Here is a 21116-nt window from a genome sequence, read left to right as displayed (position 1 = left end):
GATACACATGATGATATGGCTTACCCATGCATTGTAAGGTGGACACACAAAAGCAGATTTAACTGGGCCAAGATAAAATTATTGTTGTGTGTTAGGAGGTAGTAGAGAATGAAGTCTTAGTAAATACCACAAACAAAAAGATAGAGGTATTTTTTTCTACTTACATTTGTTGAGTAAATAAACAAATACTTATTGGTCGGAAAAAAAAAAAAAAGATAGAGGTAGCCAATCAAGGTTCTCTATAACTTACGCTCTATTTTTTCCAATTTAATTTCTGTTCCCTTTCATACATTTGTGTGTCAACTAACTAACCTTGTACATCCACCCTTAATGTCATAACATTTCTGTGTTTGTGCTGTTGCTTTTCCTTGAAATGTTTATTCCCCACACATCCACCCTTGTCCTGGCAACTCCAAACTCTCTTCATCCTTCAAGACCTAGTTCAAATGACACTTCAGCTAGGAAGTTTTCTTTCATCACTATAGGTATATATGAATTATCCAAAGTCTACAAGGTATATCATATTTTCATATTTGTCATTTTTCTTAATTTAACAAATATTTGAGAATACATGCCAGGGTCAGTAAATACTTTCTATGTCTATATACATGTTTTATCTACTTGTTACACTATTAACTTTTTGAACACATATTTTTACATTGGTTCATGTAAGTTCTGATTCATAGTAACCAGTATAGTGCCTTAATTCAGTAGTCACTCAAACATGATTTGAAGGAAGGCATATTATTCAAAAAAGATGGCTCTACACAGGGTTGGAGACAGTTATCATAATAGGTATGCTTTGCTACAGACAGTTTAATAATCAAGGAAGGAGTCATGAAAGAGTTGGCATTTAAGAGGGGTCTTGAAATTAGGGAAGGCTTTAGAATTTGAGATAGGAGTAGAAATACTTCATTTTGATTGAATATGGGGTTTGGAGGAAAGCAGAAAAAGGTCAGAAAATTTTTGAAGATAAACTGGGAAGGTCTTAATTCCCAGGCAAAAGGATCTGAATTGTTTTAATAATTAAGGAGGAATGATTAAAAGTGCTAGTGATCTCCCTGACACATGTATAAGTAGGAGCAAGAGGACCAGAACGATAGACTGGACAGAATTAAAAACTGAAAAATAAAACCAGCCTATTTCCAGCTTGCTTACTTCCCCCTTCTTTTCAATTTTTTCAAGTTTTAAGTGGATGACTATGTTCCCTGAGCTATAACCTGAAGAAGTAACCTACATAAATACACTTCAATTTAGTAATCCAGTTTTTAAATATATAGCAAAATTAATCTGTCATATTTCAGGATATAGAGATTGTGATTGTGCTCTAGATTGTGATGAGGAAGCAAAAAACTTCACTGATACTCCTTTCAAAGTGTTTGCCATCCTGCATCTCTTACCAAAGTGTTTTAGCAGGTTAAGAATCATTAGCAGCTCCTTTGTCTTCTCAAGCTTACTATTTTTCAGTCCTCATCTCTGCTAGACTCTTCTAGATCTCTTGCTCTATCAGTTTGCTGTCTTGAACCTGCAGGTTCATGTATTCATACATTCAAAAAGTAGAATCACCTTGATGAGTGGGACCACTATGCTTTACTGGAAGCACAAAGACACAGCTGTCTTCTGGGATGCCTGGGACACCTGTCCTATGGAACTCCTCTCACAGAAGGAGTGAAAAAAGGCACATACCTTGAAGTTTTGCAATAGATCCTGCTCAATTTGTCTTCCCATTCTTTGGGACTGAGAAGTTAATAACCAGGCCACAAATACAGTTCTTTCTGACATCTTTTAGGATCAGACCTATACATGGGATAGTCCTGAGTAGAGTCATTTAATGGAAGGTAATCACTGACAAAAAATATCTCCCAAATACAACCTAAAATTAATCAATTTGGGATTCATTTGAGTTAAAAAAAAAAAAAAAAAACACCATGATTCTGGACCAGATAAGTTAGAAGGGACTTTGCAATCAGGTTCTACATTAGGGAAACAATCTGATTAATCTGACCACTTGAAGACAATGGGAGTATGATTTGAGGAGAAAGGGTAAGGCAGAAGGAAAAAGGGTAGAAAATCTTTAGACCATTTTGGAACGTGTTGTGTTTCCAAGGAAAAATCCAAGAAGGGTCAGAAGGAGGGCACTGGGATCCTGGAAGCTAGCAAATGAAGGCTAGCCAAGCCAAGTTAAAGGAGCAAGAAAGAGTTGTAGCTCAAAAAGTTTAGTGAATGAGTTCAAAAGGTTGAATTTGCCTTGGAAATAGTTTTCTCCAAGGTCCTCATGTACTCCTGAAAGTTCAACCCAGCTCTCACTTTCTGCGGGATCATTCACAACGAGGTGAAATGTACCACAACCTGGGTAGGGATGTGTGACCAAATGAGGCTTGGAGTGGTGGATGTAGAGCTAAAGTCAAGAACGAGATTTCAAAAATGGAACCAATGAGCTGGAACCATAAAATGGAATTCAGGCTGTTAAAATTACAGGTGTTTGGAGACTTTTTTCCCATTCTAAATTTTATTCAAACTATTTATGCTGGAAATTCTGAGTATGCCTGGGTCTAAGAAATATGCAATTGGCAGTCACCACTGAGAATTCACCTAGCTCCAATAAAACTGTTTCACTTGAGTTCAGAAAATGAAAACTGCAATAAGGCAGAAATTTGCAGACACACAATGAAAGTTAGCTTTCCCATAAACATTTCCAAAACAGATAATTAAACTAATTATCTTCAAAAGTCCTTCAAACTAAGGGTAATACATGTGTTTAGATGAAAATACTCAGCAGCAATGGCACTGCCTCCTATCACCTACATCTGCAAACATCACAGCTTGCTCCCTGCTTAAGAGAGTCCAGGTGAGAGATTGTAAGGCATATTGTTCTCCTTCCCCTACAGAGTCAGTGACATGACCCATCCAAGGTATGTAAGCCCTGCCTGCTCATTTCCAATTTCTTCACCTCAATTTAACAGCTTCTTCCCTACTGTGGACATAATTACCTCAATGTGCACCTTCATGCCTTTGTCTTTTTTAATATAAAATACATTTCTAACCCTCTCCTAATTGTACATGACCAATTCTATCTTAACCCTTCCTACTTCATTCCCACTTCCCTTCCACCCGTGGCAGAAGCTCTCTGGAGGTTGACTATTACCTCTCAGACATCTGAGCCTGCTAAATTTGTCACAGACTTTCTAATTTCACATTACTTCAAAGAGAAAGAAGTTATTTGGGCTTAATTATTTATTCAGATGAAATACTACACACCCCATTCTCGTCAGTCCTCACATCTCCCACATCATATACAACCCCTCCAGACTGTTTAAAGATCAAAGTTAACAAAGGTTCCCTACTCTTTTTCCCATCTACTGTTTCCCCACCTGTATAGCTACCCTATCCAACACTGTCACTGTTGTTATCAAAAAAAAATCTGACAGTGGTCCCAGAATTTGAAAATTATAGTGGCACTTTCCCACTGGTTAAAATCCTTGTTTCTTTTTCAGCATTAATCACCCAGCTATAACTCAATTTCCCCATTCTTCAGTAATTCCCTCTTCTGCCTTCTACACTGCATTCTTCCCTTTATAGGTGGCCAACTCTCAACAACATTATTATTTCATGACCATCTGTAAACCCTATCTGTTCTTCTCAAAAGATGTTACCATGTAGCTGGACTCTAACCTTGGTCTCCTGAATCACAGAGCATGATAGAGGACCAATAACAATAGCCAGTTACATCTGCACAAAGTGCCTGACCTTAACCAAATGTTTTCACATTCATTTTCCTCTTATCTGAGTCTCTGAAAAACCAGAGAAGAATAATTATTCCTATGTACTAGCTGAGGAGACTACAATTCAGCAAGGATCAGATGACTTATTCTGATTCAAGCAGATACTCAAATGATAGAGTCTAGACTCAAACTGGGAACTTCATGTTGAACTCCAACTCTTTCCACAGACACATGTCTGAGAATGTACCGAGTCGCCAAGCAAGCCCTGTCCCTCCGATGCAAGTTTACAGGAAAATGTAGCTTCACCCTCTTGCCCACTTCATACTGCCATTTTTACTCTATTTCCCACTCCTAGCACCAACCCTTGACCCTATTCTTCCCCCTGTCAACTTCCTAAGGATCTGCTACTTTAACCAAACTCTTTTGTTTTGAACATGGTCCTCCTTTCTCTACTGGTACCTTCTTCAGCTAATGATTTACTCACACTCTGGCTCTAGAGCCACAATCTCTTAACCACAAATTCTGTATAAAGACACATTCATTTATAGCTTCAGCTCCATATTCTTCATCCTTTCCCTCTCCTGCCCTGCTGAAACTATCCTTTTTAGAGTGTAAACTCCTGACCCAGAAAGCACTATTTAGCCAGCTATGGGTATCACTCTATACAAAGCCTTACATTCAAAGGCTCATAAACAAAAACAATTATGATATTTTTGAAGCAAATTACTCCTGTCCTTGACCTGAAATAATGGCAGAAACCAGCTGTAAAAACCATTAGGAGCATTATTTATTCTGATTCAGAGTTTTTAAGTAGGAATTAGTTTATCAGAGCTGTAAAGTAGATGACAAGGGAATGTATTTTTACATGTGGTTCCAAGAGTATAGCATGAAATCCTGAACACTTTATTAGCAGCTTCCCATCACCAACAACAGTCCAGCTCTATTGCACAGCAAGGTCAACCCAGGTAAGAGAATCCCAGTTATTAGCATTCCTGATAAAAGGAAGAGGAGATCAGTTATTGCAATTGCATACATGCTCTAGAAGAGCACCAGCTAGTTGCATATTACTCACTGGTTTATCCTTGATGGTGGGGCTTGACACACACAGGTACAGTTTCCCATCTTCTTCTAGGCAGGCATCTATCAAGGCTTGTACTGAGCTCTCCTCCTGGAAGAGCAGAAATGCATAGCCTTGGGGAGAACAAAAACAAAAGGACAGGAAGGAATCAGTAAATTAAACTCAAAGTACCTGTGAAAAATGATCTGTTGCTTCATCTTGACAGATTTTTACTAAAATCTAAGATGTTCAAGTGGGGCAAAGAGACTTGAGACCCTCATGTGCCAGCGCTGTGCTAGGTGTGCATGACATTACCTTGCTTAAACTTGCCTGACTGAACTAGCTGTCTGCTCTAACATTACTTTGTTTAACTCTCATAATTACTTAGGGGAGCAAGTTCAGAACACCTCTATAGACTTTCTTCTAACTAGGTCTTGTCATGATTAATGAGGGCAAGTAGATTCACCACGGGCATGAGCCACAACTAGCAGTCAGGAAATAACATCACTTGCCCTCAATTTTCACCAAGCTATAGGATACAACTGGGATAAGTCTTGAAAACATTACCCTAACTGAAAGAAGCCAGACACAAAATATCATCTCCACAATAGGCAAATCAAGACAAGTAATAGATACATATGATAGTACATATAACTGGGCAGTGGGGAGGGGCTGGAGGTGGGGGGGAGGGGCTGGACGGAATAGATACAGTTTCCTTTGGGAATGATAAAACGTCTCTAAAATTAACTGTGGTGATGGTTGTACAACTCTGTGGACATACTGAAAAACAATAAACTATATATATTAAATTGGCCAACTGTATGGTATGTGAATTATACCTCAACAAAGTTGTTTTTTACACGTTACTGCTGCTGCTACTGCTACTTCTCTTAGGGTTATCTTCCTAGCATAATATAGTTAGAAACATGAACATTAATTACAGGATTTTCCTGGACACAGTCAGCTTTTAAAAATGTCCTTTAATTGACACACATTAATTGTGCATATTTGTGGGGCATAGTGTGATAAGCTGATACATATGTATAATGTGTAATGATCAAATCCAGGTAATCAGCATTTCCATCTCCTCAAAACAGTTATGACTTCTTGTGCTGGGAACCTTTAAACTCTCTTGTAATTCTTTATAAAATATACAGGGCTGAGGGTATTACTCAGTGATAGAACACATGCCTACATCTGAGAGGTCCTGGTTCAATCCCCAGCACCAATAAAAATAAATAACTCATTGTGAACTATAGTTACCTTACTGACAGTTTAATTCAGTAAGATTGAGGAATTATTACAAGTAGGACACAGTCTATGCATTATGAGAATACTGAAAGGAGTGAGACCAGATTCCTATTGTCAAGAGACTTATGTAGTAGAATAAGCAGACGTTTGGACAATTAACTATGACTACAAAGCTGACCGAGATAAGGGGTTGGGGGGTGTACCATAGGAGTCCTGAGTGAGGAGGACTCTGACTTGGGAGAATCTGCAAAGACTTCAAAGAGAACAACAGATGTTCAGGGGGCCAACTCTGACACTTGTTGCCACAATGGCATTCATGAATGGCAGCTGAGCAAAGGCCCATCATGAGCAAGTCTAAGCTGAGTACTCAACTATTCATCCTCTTTACAACCCTAATAGCTTTGCTAAATCTCTCAGCTGTCACCCCAACTCCCAATCCTGCTACTGACCTCAAAGGAAATCATCACCAATACTGTTTGCTGGTGCTTTGTGTGCTGGAACAACGTAAATGGTGGAGAAGGATAAGAACCCCAATATACAGGAAGATTCACATACATCAGACAAAGATTTTTCATTCATAATCAACTGGCTATGAATCAAAGTTCTATTTAAGTCCTGGGCAGGTAACAAATGTCCTGTCACATAAAGACAGCGGCACTAGTAATGGCTGTTCTTTTTCTTAAGACTTTTCTCCAATCTCCATCCACTATGGACAGCATTCAGGCAAGTACAGCAGGAAAAAGATGAGCTACTGCACAGCACACCAGGAAGTGGCCAGTGTAACAGGCAAAAGCCAGCACACAGGAGAAGGCACCAAGCTGAATGGGTGGGACAGCAGTTGCAAGAAAGAGGCTGCCTAGGTGTTAGAACCCAGAGCTGTTTTCTGGACTTTGTTCCCAGGTTAGCTGGGTCAAATGATTCAGTAGGTGACCAGGCAGGAAAAATAAAACCTAACTGAAAAAACAGAAAAGATAATTTATCATTTTTTATATTCTCTCTTTTGCAAACAGTATCAAACTATCAACAAGTCCTGGGGACTCCATTAGAAATTCAGTGTTTTCCTTTAATGTGAGAATATTAATTCTACGTGAGAATATTAGAAATCAGTGAGTTAAAAAATTCAAATATCACAAAAAGGAGGTCTTGAAAGTTCCCTCAAACCTCCTATTCATACCAGACTAAAGTCTAGTATAGATCTTCACAAAGGTCATAAAGAAGCATACTGGGTATGTTACCCTTGGAGAGGAGCCCATTTGTTTGTACATCATGCACAGTCATATCAAAAAGGCCTGGCAGCCAAGTGTGGCAACACATGCCTATAATCCCAGCAACTGGGGAGGCTGAGGCAGAAGTATTACAAGTTCCAGGCCAACCTTGGCAACTTAGCAAGACCCTATCTCAAAATAAAACATAATAAGGGGAAAAGGGTGTATTTGAGTAGTACAGTGCCCCTGGGTACAATCCCCAGTACCACTAAATAAAAAAAAAAAAAAAAAAAAAAAAGGGAGGGTGCCTGGGGATAGGGCATGCTCATAGAACCTGAGTAGTTACCACAAAAGTAAGACGATTTTCATGTATACCTATCTCATAGTGGCGGTAAAGTAAAAATAACTATGACTCACAAGTAAAAGCCTATTACAAATATTATTCCAAGAGAAAAGACCTACAAACAACTTTTTCACCTTTCCCAGGGAAAAAGTCCATCATAGTTTTTATCTATTTTTTTAGGATGGTTCTTTTACAACAAATGATTTTGTGTCAAAACAATTATCTTTTCCAAAGTCAGCAACATGCCACCCTATTGATAATATGTTAGGACCACAGATAAGGGATGTGTCTGAACACCCTTCTAAGTTGTAACCCAACAATTTCCTTTGACTTTTCTTCCCATCTCGACCTTTCAACCAAAATAAAATTCACCAGAAATACCCAAAGTCATCCATGAAAACCTTGCCTAACTAAAATACCTGATACCTCAAGATCAAACAAACCATGACAAGAGAAATTAGATAATTTTTTAAAGTCAGGAAGAAAGAATTCTTCAAATCTATTTCCCTTTTGATCTTGAGTAATAAATTTAAGGTCAAAGTAAATAAAGGAAAAAAGGATAACTTCAAGAATAACAAGGTCAATGTGAGGTTAAAATTAAATCAGTGATTTACTAAAAAGTAAATTCTACACAGTACTAAGAAGAGTCCTGGATCAGGTATCAGGAGGTCTGGATTTAGGTACAAGTCCTAACATTTACTAGCTGTGTGGTAATAACAGCCAGTGTGTTATTATCACACAGCTAACATTTATTGAGTGTTTATACCAGGCACTGACCTAAGTGCCTTGTGTGTATTAACTCATTTCATCTTCTCACACACCCTATGAAGTAGACACTGTTTTAATTGTCTCACAGTTTAGGAAATCGCACAGAGAATCAAGTGACTTGTTTGAGGCCATCAGGTGGAAGTACCATGAACTTGAAGCTGGCTATGGGGCACATGCCTCTAATACCAACTGCCTGGGAGGCTGAGGAGGAGGATCTCAACTTCAGGGTAGGCCTGGGCAATTTAACAAGATCCTGTCATAAAATAAAATAAAGTAAAAGGAAAGAAAACAAAACAAAATAAAAGAACTGGGGATTTAGGTCAGTGGTAGAGTACTTGCCTAGCATGTGCGAGGCCTTAAGTTTAATCCGCAGTGCTCACAAAAAAAAAAGAAAAGAAAAGAAAAAGAACAATGACCTTGAATATTAATTTAACATTTCTGAGTTTCAGGTTCTTTTCTCTATAAAATGAAGAAACTAAGTGTGTGTCCTGATTATTTTACAGAAATGTAGGTTGTAAGATAATGTATGTAAAGGTGCTTTATGAAATAAGGGGTCCTGCAAGCATTGATTTTTCATTTTCAGCATTTTCAATTATTTGTGTAATAAGTAAAATTAAAGTTGGGTTATTGCATATGGTCTCATTATAAAAATGAGAATTCAAACTAATGATGTGCACTTTCTATTTTCCCTTTAAAAGTGTCTGGTGAGTAAAGGGAAGTAACCTAGATACTGAAGAAAAGTCCTAATTAAAGTTACTGAAAATATACTAAATGTTACCACAAATAAACAATAAGGTGACTGAATATCTACTTTCACATATTGCTAGCCATTTCTACCAAGAGAGAATTGTCAGGTGAAGTATTATTTGCTAATTTAAATATATTCTCTAAAAAGCTGATTATGCCTATAAATAGAGCTTCTCTAATGATCATTTTGATGGCAGGTTGTTCTATTAGTTTGGAAGGCATAAAAAACAAAATAGAACACTTGGCCAAAAACTTATCAACTGCCTCTGTTCTCCCTTGTACTCTGAACCAGTTATAGATAATAGGTTTATAAAACTCTTTCGTTTTCAGAAATAGTGACCTGAGGAGTATATGGGGGCTTCAGAGATGTGGTGAGCTGTGGGAAGCCCTCAGCCCAGGAATAGTCTGTGGGAGAAGATATGGGTTTTAGAGGGAACAGGAGGAACTCTTGCCCACTGTCAATATCATGACCCTGGGTTTACAGGCAGAATGGATGGCAGGTAATTCATTCTCTTCTCACTGACACCAAACAGGTAGGAGGAAAAAGGGTAAACAGCGAGGGACTTTGGGATGAGAATGATTGACAAGTACAATTTTACTGGAGGAAAAGGTTTGTTGGGGAAAAGAACTTAATTAGGATAAATCCATTTTATTTGGCCATGTTTTTGAAGGGTAAATTTAATTAAAAGTTTTTTCTCTTAATACCTGAGAACACATTAAGAATAACAACCTCCAAAATGTTCTTGGCCACCTTTAAAAAAAAAAAAAAAAACCTTCCTGAGTTCTTCAGTACATAATTTTCCAAGTTATAATTTTTTAAAATATTTGATCCATAGTACAAATAACAATCAGCACCAACTTTACTACCACATCTATCAGGTACTAAGTGCTCACAATGTTCTAGGCACTTTGCTAATAAACATATTATATGTGCTGGCTCATTTCACCTCACAATAACAATGAGGTAAATATAGTTGTTATTATCATTTTACAGAGGAGGAAATTCAAGCTCTAGGAGGTTAAGGGACTTCTCTGATTAAAACTTAGGGATTGAATTTGGGGTTAAAACCTAGTCAGGGTCCAGAGCCTTCACTCATATCCATTAATTTATACTGTCTCAACTAAAAAAATAGGTAGATAAAAATTTCAATATCACTAATAAAAAAGCTGCTTTTAAAATGTTCTTGTGACAGTGACCATTTGATAGTGTTAGTAGAAGTAAGTCACCTATACTTTAGTTCTACAATCTAAGTCCTATTTAGATTTAATTGCTCCAAAACCCACAAAAACTATATAATGAATAGTTGAAATCATGAATTTCAAAATAACCAGTGGAGGCTTGATTTAGTTGTATTTAGGTGAATCAAATTTTTATTGAGTAAATTTTTTTTGTTGGTTTTCAATTTTAAAGTTGTACATTTAAAATGAAGTCTCTTCAGGAAGTTAAAGAGTGAATCCCAGGGCCCTGGGGCATGCTAAGCACGTACTCTACCATTGACCCACAGTATCTCCAGCCCAAGAATTTTTTTTTTTGGGGGGGGGGGACAGGGGGCAGGGTACCTGGGACTGAACTCAGAGGCACTCAACCACTGAGTCACATCCCCAGCCCTATTTTTGTATTTTTATTTAGAGACAGGGTCTCACTGAGTTGTTTAGTGCATTGCTTTTGCTGAGGCTGGTTTTATACTCATGATCCTCCTGCCTCAGCCTTCGGATCCACTGGGATTACAGGTGTGCACCACCATGCTCAGCTCCAGTCCAAAAATCTTAAGTGGATTCTAAAACCATAGGGATGGTGAGAAGGAAAGGAAGAGAGGAATGAAATTGACCAAATTATACTGTTATATTGTGTGCATGTATGAATATGTAACAATGAATCACAATGTTACGCATAATTATAATGCACCAATAAAAAGGAAAAACAAATTGGGTGGATTGAAGGGGAGAAAACGAGATATTCATACAATCTTAAAGTATCACTTCACAGATAAACCAGCATTTTCAAAGAGAGAAAAAGACACTTTTACAAAAAAGAATGTGGCAGACATCACCTTAACTATATGCTCAAATTTAATATCACCAATAAAAGGCAAACTGGCACACCAGGTGACTCCTGCACTGTGTTTTCAGTGCAGCCTGATCTAGGTAGTATTCCTACTATCACTGTTTGTTTGACCTGAATCTCATTGTGAAGAAACAATCAGACAATTCCAAATGAAAGGATATTCTATAAAACAGTTGGCATGGACACTTCAAGTGATATAAAAGACAAAAAGTGAAGGATCTGTCCAAATTAAAGATTATAAAGACACAAGTAACTAACTGAAAGGCTAGACTTTGGAATTTGGATTTTTTTTTTTTTTAAACAGTGCTAAAGGACATTACTGGAACAATCTGGATAGTTTTGTTCTCACAAGACATGCTGAAGTATTCAGGAGTGAGGGATCTTGACATTTACAACCTACCCTTAAATGGGTCACTGAAAAAAATAAAGTAAATACGGAAAATGCTAACAACTGGTGAATCTGGAAGAAGGCTCTCTCTATATAGGTATTCATTACACTATTTTTACAACTTCTTTGTAGGTCTGAAATTCTTCAAAGTAAAAATTAGTGAAAATTTTTAATAAAACTACAAGGTTGTTCAGGAGAAGAAGGTAATATACTTCCCCACTCTATAAAAAGGGATGTGATTTAAAAAAAAAAAAAAAAGACCTAGTAGTTCTTGAAGTCAACAAATGCTATTGGTGATTTATGTTTCAAGTTACTACAAATGGGAAAACAATTCCACCTTAAAGGGCTGTTGGCTGCATTCATAAAATGGCAACAGACCAAGGGATGACTGGTTTCTAAGCAAGAGAGACCAGCCCTAGAAGGAAAGGTCCATGGCTGGCCTGGGCAGGCAGAGAGCTCTCTCATCTCACAAAGTCCAGGCTCCCTAATTACCAATGACCTTCCTAGAGAGACCTGAAGGATACTTCACCAGTTAGAGCTGCCTGAGTTCAGACATTTTTGGCACTGTCTGTTCCAAACACTCTTTCTGACCTTGGTTTTCAGGTCAGAGGACTTACCTGGTTTGCTTCAGGAGATTTGTTTTTGGATTCAATTCAAAAGAATCAAAAATATTTAGGAAGTACAAGGCAGGATGCTAGGCACTGAAGCTAGCCAAGATGAACAAGCCAAAGAAAAACCCTGTCCTGGAAAAATTCAACCTGTAAATAACTAAAAACATGAAAAAGTGCTATGTCAGGGGTATGTCCTACAGAACACTAGTAGAACACAAGTGGAGTAGATTTATTCAAATATCAGGAAAAGTCATAGCCGAAGGTCTTATCTAAGCTGGGAGACGACTACTTTTCAGGAAGTAAGGGTATTCCAAGTTCAGGAAAAAAACAGGCCATGGCGTGGAAAGGCCCAAGGGTTGGTTCACTTGGAGAGCACTGAATAGAGTTCGTGGGTTAGAGCATAGAACTAAGAGTAAATAATCATCTCACCAATCCCCTGCCTGATGCCTAGAGAGCACTGTAGGTCTATAAACCAGTTCTCTTACTCATTTTCCTCTTGGATGAGAACACCTGATCTCTAAGATGTATTAAACTCTTATTATGTGCCCAAGGGACTGGAGGGAAAAAACTGACAGGAACGAATCCTTGGTCTCAAGGAATGTATATGCTAGTACAAGAAGGTCATGAGAAATAGGTACATAGAGAGCTCTAATCTAGGAATACTGCACTAAAAATCTTAAGAATTATTATTATTGTTGTTGTTGGAGGGGGTACTGAGAATTAAACCTATGGGTGCTCTATCACTAGGCTTCAACCCCAGTCCCTTTTATTTTTTATTTCAAGACAGGATCTAAGTTGCTGAGAGTCTTGCTAAATTGCTGAGTCTGGCTTCAAATTTCCAATCCTCCTGCCTCAATTTCCTGAGTAGCTGGGATTATAGAGGTGTGCCACCTAAAAATTATTTAAAATATGTTTTTAAAAGTTGAATTTCAGGGGCTGGGAATGTAGCTCAGTTGGTAGAGTGCTTGCCTTGCATGCTCAAGGCCCTGGGTTCAATCTCAGCACCCCCCCCCCCCCAAAAAAAATTGAACTAAAGTAAATAAGACATGGATAAATTACTTTCTTTTTCTTTATTATTTATTTTTTTTGTAGGGGGCAGACTGAACCCAGTTGCACTTTATCACTGACCTACATCCCCAGACTTTTTTGAGACAGGGTCTTGACAAGTTGCTTAGGGCCTTGATAAGTAACTGAAGCTGGTCTCAAACTTGAAATTCTCCTGCCCCAGTCTCTTGAGTAGCTGGGATTACAGGCAGGTGCCACTGTATCTGGCCTAGGAATTATTTTTCAAAACATACTTTTAAAAGCTGAACTTCAAGACTGGGAATACAGCTCAGTGGTAAAGTACTTGCCTAGTATGCTGGTTGGCGCTGGTTCAACTCCCAGCTTTTTTAAAAAAACTGAACTTCACAGAAAAATTACTTTCAGTGAATAAGACATAAATAAAGAAATCAAGAAAGTCTGTAGGTGCTGGCATAGCTGGTCAGACTTTAAATGATATACATGGGTAAAAACATGGAGAAGGAATTCCCAGGAAAGAAATAAGCTTAAGTGAAAATGTAGAAATGACTGTATAGCTAGAATACTGTCCATGAATTCCTAAATACTCCCCTTGGAGTCAGAATAAACACTTCTTTTACTGTACTTACTAAATAGGGTTAAGATGCTACCATTTTGGTTCTAACCTGATTTGTGTTTTCTATTACACTAATAACTGCTTCTTTATGGGCTTGCAGCTTAGTGAGCAGGAATGGGGATGATTGGGAATGAATAAGGAAACAAGTTGGCTAAATAGAAGTACCTCAGGGATGAAAATTAGCAATCTACTTCCTGTGTTCTTAGTGAAGTTCTGCAGTCCAGGGCTGTGACCTGGAGCATTTGGGCTTAAAATCTATTCTGTTTACATAATCACAAATTCCCTATATAAAGAGGTCCTTGTGAAGTCTGCTATTCTATCAATTCTAGTCACAGTCAGTTCTAACAAGCACCTGATCGAGGAAAACTGAGACCAGACTGGGGGTGTGGGAGGGAACTTGTCAAACTAGTTGGACAATTTTATTATTACTGAGCATTACGTTTTTATCAGGGGGAAGGATGCTAATTTTTTTTAACACCTAATACCCTAGTACTGTGTTGGTGCTTATGTGAACTGTCTTACATAATCCTCTGACTAACCTAATGAGAAGTATTAACTCAGATGAGTAAACTGAGATTCTGAGATTAAACTACTTGCTCAATGTCACTTAGCAAGTAACTGCTGGTGCCAATGTTTGCGTCCACAAATCTAGCTCTTATCCCACTGCTTGTTGCTCTCCCTCATTTGGCTTCAGAAGACTGGGGAATTCTGTTTTAATCCAGCAGACACTCGCTACAGATAGATGAAACTTCATTATGGCCTGTTCATACACTGCCTGAGCTTTTTTTTTTTAAAAAAAAGGTTTTGTATCTTTTTTGTAGTTGTAGATGGACAGAATGCCTTTATTTTGTTTATTTTTATGTAGTACTAAGGAACCCAGTACCTCACATGTGCTAGGCAGGCACTCTGCCACTGAGCTACAGCCCCAGCCTGACTGCCTGAGCTTTGATAGTCTAATTTCTTCTCTTTCCTCGACTTTAACATTTTCTCTGATCAGTTCTTGATGCTGCTGCCAATGAGTTTTCTGTGCTACAGTTTCTTCTTCTTAAGACTAAAGTCATCCATTCTATTTTAAAAGACAACTCAGGTCTGCTCTCAGCTTTCAAAAACTTTCATCAAATCCTTCTAACCAGTTTTCTATTTCTGACTCTTTCAATTAACATATCCTTTCTTGGTCACATTTGCCCATAACCTTAGTTCTATAAAATTTCCTCTAGCAAGTCCTGACCACAGCTAAAACATCCTCTCTGCCTAAGCCTGCCAAATTTACATCTTTCATTTCAGTTTCTGAAATCTACCCTCTTCCAAAGAAAGTCCTTGTCAGGAGTAGTTATAGATTCTCTGAACTTTATAAGCATCTGCTCCTTCCCGGCACCTCTGCCTGGGCACAGCATAATATATACTGCTGTAACTTTGTACAAGCTGTTTCTGTCACTTATATAGCTGCTCAAGCTTTGTCCTTGTGGCTGTCTATTCCTAATATACAGTCTCCTTTCTGTACAGTCCCTAAAACTAAGACTAACTTTAAAGTTTATTTTCAGTATTATGCTGAAAAATATGGGTGTTTAGTAAAGCAATTTAAATGAAGAAGAGTGTGTTAAGATATTAAAAGCAAAAATTAGATGCTGCTCTATCAAAACAGAACAAGACAGCCCACCCTTGCTACTATGCAGTACAATTTCCACATTTTTACAAGAAAACCCTTCCTTGGAATGAAAACTACAACCAAGTAAAATATTAAAACATTTTAAGTTCATAATTCACCAAAAAGTGTGAGCACTAAACACCAGGACCTGTATTTAAAAAGAAAAAAGGAATATTACTCAAAAGATTACAAACTACAAAAGGTTAAGTACATACTAAAATCCTTGGCTTCCCAACTGATCATTTTATGTAACTCAGAAGGTGGAAAAATTTGGAATCTGGGCCTAAAATAACACTGACTTATTTCCATTCAAATAATACTACAAGGGAAAAAATGTGCAATTTGAAAACTTTCCTTTCCAAAGCCTGATTGCAAAGCTACACAATGACCTGTTATTGCACATTTAAAGTAGAGTCCTCTTTCTTGTCCCTCAAATAGGATTTCTTAAGCTGGCTGGCTCAAAGTCAATCTGAATCCCACATGGCCTGCCTTCTGCCAGATTCACAAACCATGCTGGTATTATGTAAACTTACACAACTGCATGCTTGGTCACAAGGACAGTCAGGCAAACCAGACTGGCCAGTGCAGAGGAAATACATGATCACCAGATGAAACAGCCACTCAGTAGTATACACTTAACTGAAGTGGAAGGGGCTCATCAGCATGCAAGGCCCAGGTCACTCTTGCATAAAGCTGCATGCCTGTGACAATTCCTGCACACATGGCTGTGCACCTGGCCCCTGTAAGCCCAGCTGCCAAAACAAACACTAGCTGCCCAAAGAAGCTAAAAATGACAGCCTCCTCCATTCCACTGCCAGCATCACAACTTCTGAAGTCAGTTCCAGAGCCACATGGCCAATCTCCTGTCCAACATCTGCAGCTGGCTCTTGTCCTTGTCTGTGCCCAGAGGCCTTTGCCAACAGTGGTAGTGCAGCTGCCCCACTGCCCAGTGCTCACTGCCCAGGAGTTGCCAGCTCCTGTCCCTGGCCCCACAGTCTCTGTTCCCCCATGAGAAGTTAGACTATAGCAATATAAGGAGCAGCTACTTAGCAAAGAACCAGGGTTAGAAGGTTCAGGATAGATAGATGTTTTTTGGTAGCTCTGTGACAACAACTCAGGACATGGGACATTCTTCTAAGAGCTAATGAGGGAAGGGAGGGACGTTATGCTAAACATATCTATTATCAAGTTTGTCATGCCCAACTTATCTTCCTAGCTGTCACACCAATAGCCCCATGCTCAAGGAAGCAGAACTAAGCTTTTCTTTTATTAAGCAAAGAATCTAGGGCTTTATCATTAGGTGACCAATTTTAAAGCCAGGTATTAAAATATGAACTAGACCAATCAGATTTCTTCTCTTTGGAATTCAACTACAAATATGAAAACAATCTGACTCAAGTTTTGATAATGGTAGAACATTACAATGGAAAATTAGTAGCTTCCACTGTTTGAGTCCCTGTAGCCTGTCACCCCCTAGCATAACCTCCATGATACCTGTGGTTCTACTCTAACTCCTGTTCTTGAGCTTCCTTCATCACTTGTAACCACACTCCTGAGTTGATGGAGCACAACAGAACTTCTGATTCCTGCAGTCTTAGAACTCAACTACAGAGCAAATCATCCAGATCCAGAAATGGTGTGATATCACTCAAGAGGCAAAATCCCATGATTAGGCTACAGTTAAAGAGCAGCTCAGACCAACAGACCCAGCTTAACCCATCTCTTTGTAAATACTCTACTTATGTGAGTGTGACAAACAGAATACAAGGACTCAGGAAAAAGATAAAGGCCACTTTGGTTTACAAAAAGCTGTGAAAACATTCCTGGGGTCATATAGCTTAAGTTGCTGATTTTCAGATAAAATCCAGTCTTGTAAATAACAGCATAATTTATCAGATTACATGGCTTAAATCTGTCTTCCTTTCCCATTAACAATACACATAAGCAAAAATAAATAAATAAATAAAAATCACTTCCTTTATTATTTACCAGGTAAAATAGTATAAACTATTGGTATGCCAGGTTCAAGCCTTTCTAGTAAAAGTTGCATACACTTATGAAAAGATACCTCCCTTTGAACCTCGGTTTAAATAAAGATTGGCTAGAATAAGATGATCTTTAAACCAGGTGCTGTGGTACATGCCTGTAATTTCAGTAACTCTGGAGGCTGAGGCAGGAAGATCGTTAAGTGTGAGGCCAGTCTCAGCAATTTAGCGAGACCCTGTCTCAAAATAAAAATAATTAAAAGGACTGGAGATGTAGTTCAGAGGTAGAGTGACCCTGGGTTCAATACCCAAGACTGGGGGGGGGGGGGATGACTTTTAAGGAACTTTTCAGTTCTAAAATTTGGTTGGTTTAATGCTCTGAGCAAGTAATGATCTTATATCTTTTGCAAAGCTTCAATTCATCCATTTAGCAAATATCTGAGAGTCACTGGACCAGGAATGCAGTTAACTAAATGTTAAAAACACTCTGTACTCATAAAACTTACATTCTGGCCTAGAAAACAAACAAACAAAAAAATACATGTCATTTTTCAGGTTATGACAAGTACTTTAAAGAAAAATAAAGTAAAGGTTAAAAAGTGAAATAAAATGAGGGTAGGAGGAAAAAGGGTAGATGGGCTGCTATTTTAGATGAAAAGTTTTAAAAGAAAAGTTAAAATGATATCTGTGCGGAGGTCTAAGTGAGGAGATGGAGCACTCTATTCAGCAATCTTGGGGATGAGAGTTTCAGACAAAAGAAGTACTACTACTCTGAGAGACCTTAATTGTTCTGTTCAAGGAACAGCAAAGAAGTCGGTGTGACCAAAGTAGCTTAAGAGAGAGACTGATAGGCAATAATGCTGCAAAACACCCAAGATTCAACAGGGAAGACCTAAGAAAGATTTAAATGCTTCAAGTACAAGATCATACCAATGTGGTCCCCAGTTTCTGTAGGGGTCCATTATATAGCAAACACAGAAGCAAAAAGGTAAGCTTGCAGTTGCCACGTGCCACTTATCTGAATAGACTAAGCAAAACAAAACAAAACAAAAACAAACAAATAAAAACCCCAAAACTTGTTGCAGATGTCCAAATCAACATAAACTTCATAAAGAAACTGCTTTAGGAAGCCATGTGGTATCAAATCAGGAGTCAGTAAGATTCTCATCTCTTTTAACTCTAATTAATTAGCTTCAAATTTAGCCTAAAGAAAATAATCTGAAAGAAAAGTTCATATATAAGAATATATTGAGGAGCTGGGGAGATAGCTCAGTCAGTAGAGTGCTTGCCTTGCAAGCACAAGGCCCTGGGTTGGATCCCCAGCACCACAAAAAAAAAAAAAAAAAAAAAAAAAAAAAAACATATTGAGGCTGAGATTGTGGTTCAGTGGTACAGCACTTGCCTCACATGTGTGAGGCACTGGGTTCGATTCTCAGCACTGCATATAAAGAAATGAATAAAATAAAGGTCCATCAACAACTAAAAAAAATTTTTTTAAAAGAATATATTAACAGAAGTATTGTTTTTAATAGCCTAAATGACCAACAAACTAATATATGAGGATATACCAACAGGTTAGACAGTCTCTGAAAATGTGAAAATTAAAAAAACTTGAGGGGAGAGCCAGGTGCAGTGCCACACATCTGTAATCCCAGTGACTTGGGTGGCTGAGGCAAGAGAATCTCAAGTTTGAGGCCAGCCTCAGCAACTTAGCAAAGCCCTGTCTCAAAATTTAAAAAATAATAAAATAAAACAACGAACTGGAGTATAGCTCAGAAGTTAAGCACTCCTGGGTTCTATCCCCAATACCAAAAGGAAAAGGGGAGGAGACAGGGAAAAGTGAATACGAACTTGCATCTCTGCTATTACAACCCACCCTGCAAAGATGTATCAATAAAGACGGGAAGGAAGCAAAAACGGTGATGGCTGGTTCTGCTGAGGAGGCAGAACTTGGCTTTGTTGAGGCTCTATTACTCCATTGTGATTAAGTCTAGAATTAGAATAACAATGAAATGATTGGGATCAGGTATTTGACAAGAGGACCATATTGATCTCTAATCCATAATTGTCTCAAAATTCTGTAATATACTCTGGTGCTATTCTTTCTTGAATTTTTTTTCCTTAGCTTATGACCATGGACACACTTCCAGGCTTTCATTCAACCACATCTCCACTGTCATGTCCTCTTCTTCCTCCTAGTTACTAACAAAATTTACTTATTATCTGTTTTTCATTTACTTACCCTTTTTCTTTATAAAGATGACTCTGGACAGATATGTACTTTCAACCCCAGTCTCTGCTTCCAAACACGTAAGTCCAACCGTCTATTATGAATCTCCTCTCAGATCAGACGTGAGGATATGCCAAACTTTACATCAAACCATCTCTACATCTCTTTTTTGGCTGCCCTATATTCAACAGTGCCATGAATCTCCCCTTCCGTGGAAGGAATTTAGCACAACCCTGCCATCAAATCTGCCACCGTCATGATCTATTCTACCATTAAGAGTCAAAGGTCCCTTTCTCCCCACCATATAGTATCTCATGGCTAGTATCCTAGGTCTTCATAGTTCTTAGAACTTCTTATAAGCTTGATTACAGAAATCTCCTAAATGGTCTTTCCAATAGACCCAGTCTTAAAAAACAAAACCAAACATAAAAACTCAACCTCTTCCTTGCTCAAAAAGTAAATGCCCTCAGTGATACTTGTATTCTATGTGCAATTTCTTACTCTTAAAACAAACCCCATGAAGACACCATTATTATCCCCCCTTTTCTAAATTGAAAAAAAGACAATTAGGAAGACTGTGATTGACTCAAGATACAGAGGTGGCAAGATGTGGAACAGAATTCAACTCAGGCAGTTTACTCCAGAGTTTGTATGCTTGATCACTGGTTACTCAGATCAAGTCTTAGCCCTGGCAGTTTGATTCCCACATAACCCAGGCTTAATTAAAGACTGTCTTGAACATGTCTACCTCTGGGCTATTCTTATTCCTAAATAAGACTAGTACAATGCAATTAAGAACTTCGGGCTCTGAGGTCAGCCTATTTGGGCTTAAATTCCAGTCCTCCTATGACCTTGGATAAACCACTCTCTTTTAATCCTATTTCTGCCTCTATAAAATGAGAATAATAATAGCACCTACCTTGTGGAATTGGGAAAATTAAATGAGATCAAGCACAGAAAATAGTGATCCATTGCTTGGCCCACAGAAAGCCATTGGTAAACAGTAGCCAGCTTAAATATTGTGATTCCATCTCCCTACACTTTCTGCCTATCCTTTTCCCACCAACCTTCAAAGATCAAGTTTTACACAGCCCTTAGTTATCTGGCTCTCTTCTGGATGCCTAGAATTTTTTTTTTTTGGTGGTGCTGGGGATGGAACCCAGAATCTCAGCACATGTTAAGTAAGTATTCTACCACTGAGCTACATCCCCAGCCCTGCCTAGAATAATTTTTCCTCATTTGTCATTGACTATAAGTTGTTCTGTATTTTAATACAAATAACATCATTCAATATACCATATGCAGGGGTTGCTTTTCTCTTTACTGCTTTGTTTTATTTTTGGTACTGGGAATTGAACCCAGGAGCACCAAGCTACATCCCCAGTCCTTTTAAAAGGGCTGCCAGAGTTATTTTAAGCACTGCACATTTTAATCCTCATCACAACCACACAAAGCAGGTAGGA

General features: G+C 38.2%; 1 protein-coding gene across 9 annotated transcripts in view; it reads right to left on the bottom strand.

Annotated features, from left to right (window-relative positions):
- The window catches only part of CPEB3 (cytoplasmic polyadenylation element binding protein 3), a 172564-nt gene that overhangs the window by 39624 nt on the left and 111824 nt on the right, over positions 1-21116 (bottom strand). For all 9 annotated transcript variants that reach the window (XM_079137567.1, XM_079137568.1, XM_079137566.1 and 6 more), the window contains one exon: positions 4795-4913. In XM_079137567.1, the coding sequence (XP_078993693.1) occupies positions 4795-4913 (119 nt within the window). The remainder of the gene's footprint in view (positions 1-4794; positions 4914-21116) is intronic.

This window comes from Sciurus vulgaris (genome assembly GCF_902686455.1).
Source record: "Sciurus vulgaris genome assembly, chromosome: 4".
In the NCBI taxonomy this organism is placed as follows: domain Eukaryota; kingdom Metazoa; phylum Chordata; class Mammalia; order Rodentia; family Sciuridae; genus Sciurus; species Sciurus vulgaris.
Note: the sequence above shows the minus strand (reverse complement) of the source record. Positions and strands in the feature narration are given on the sequence as shown.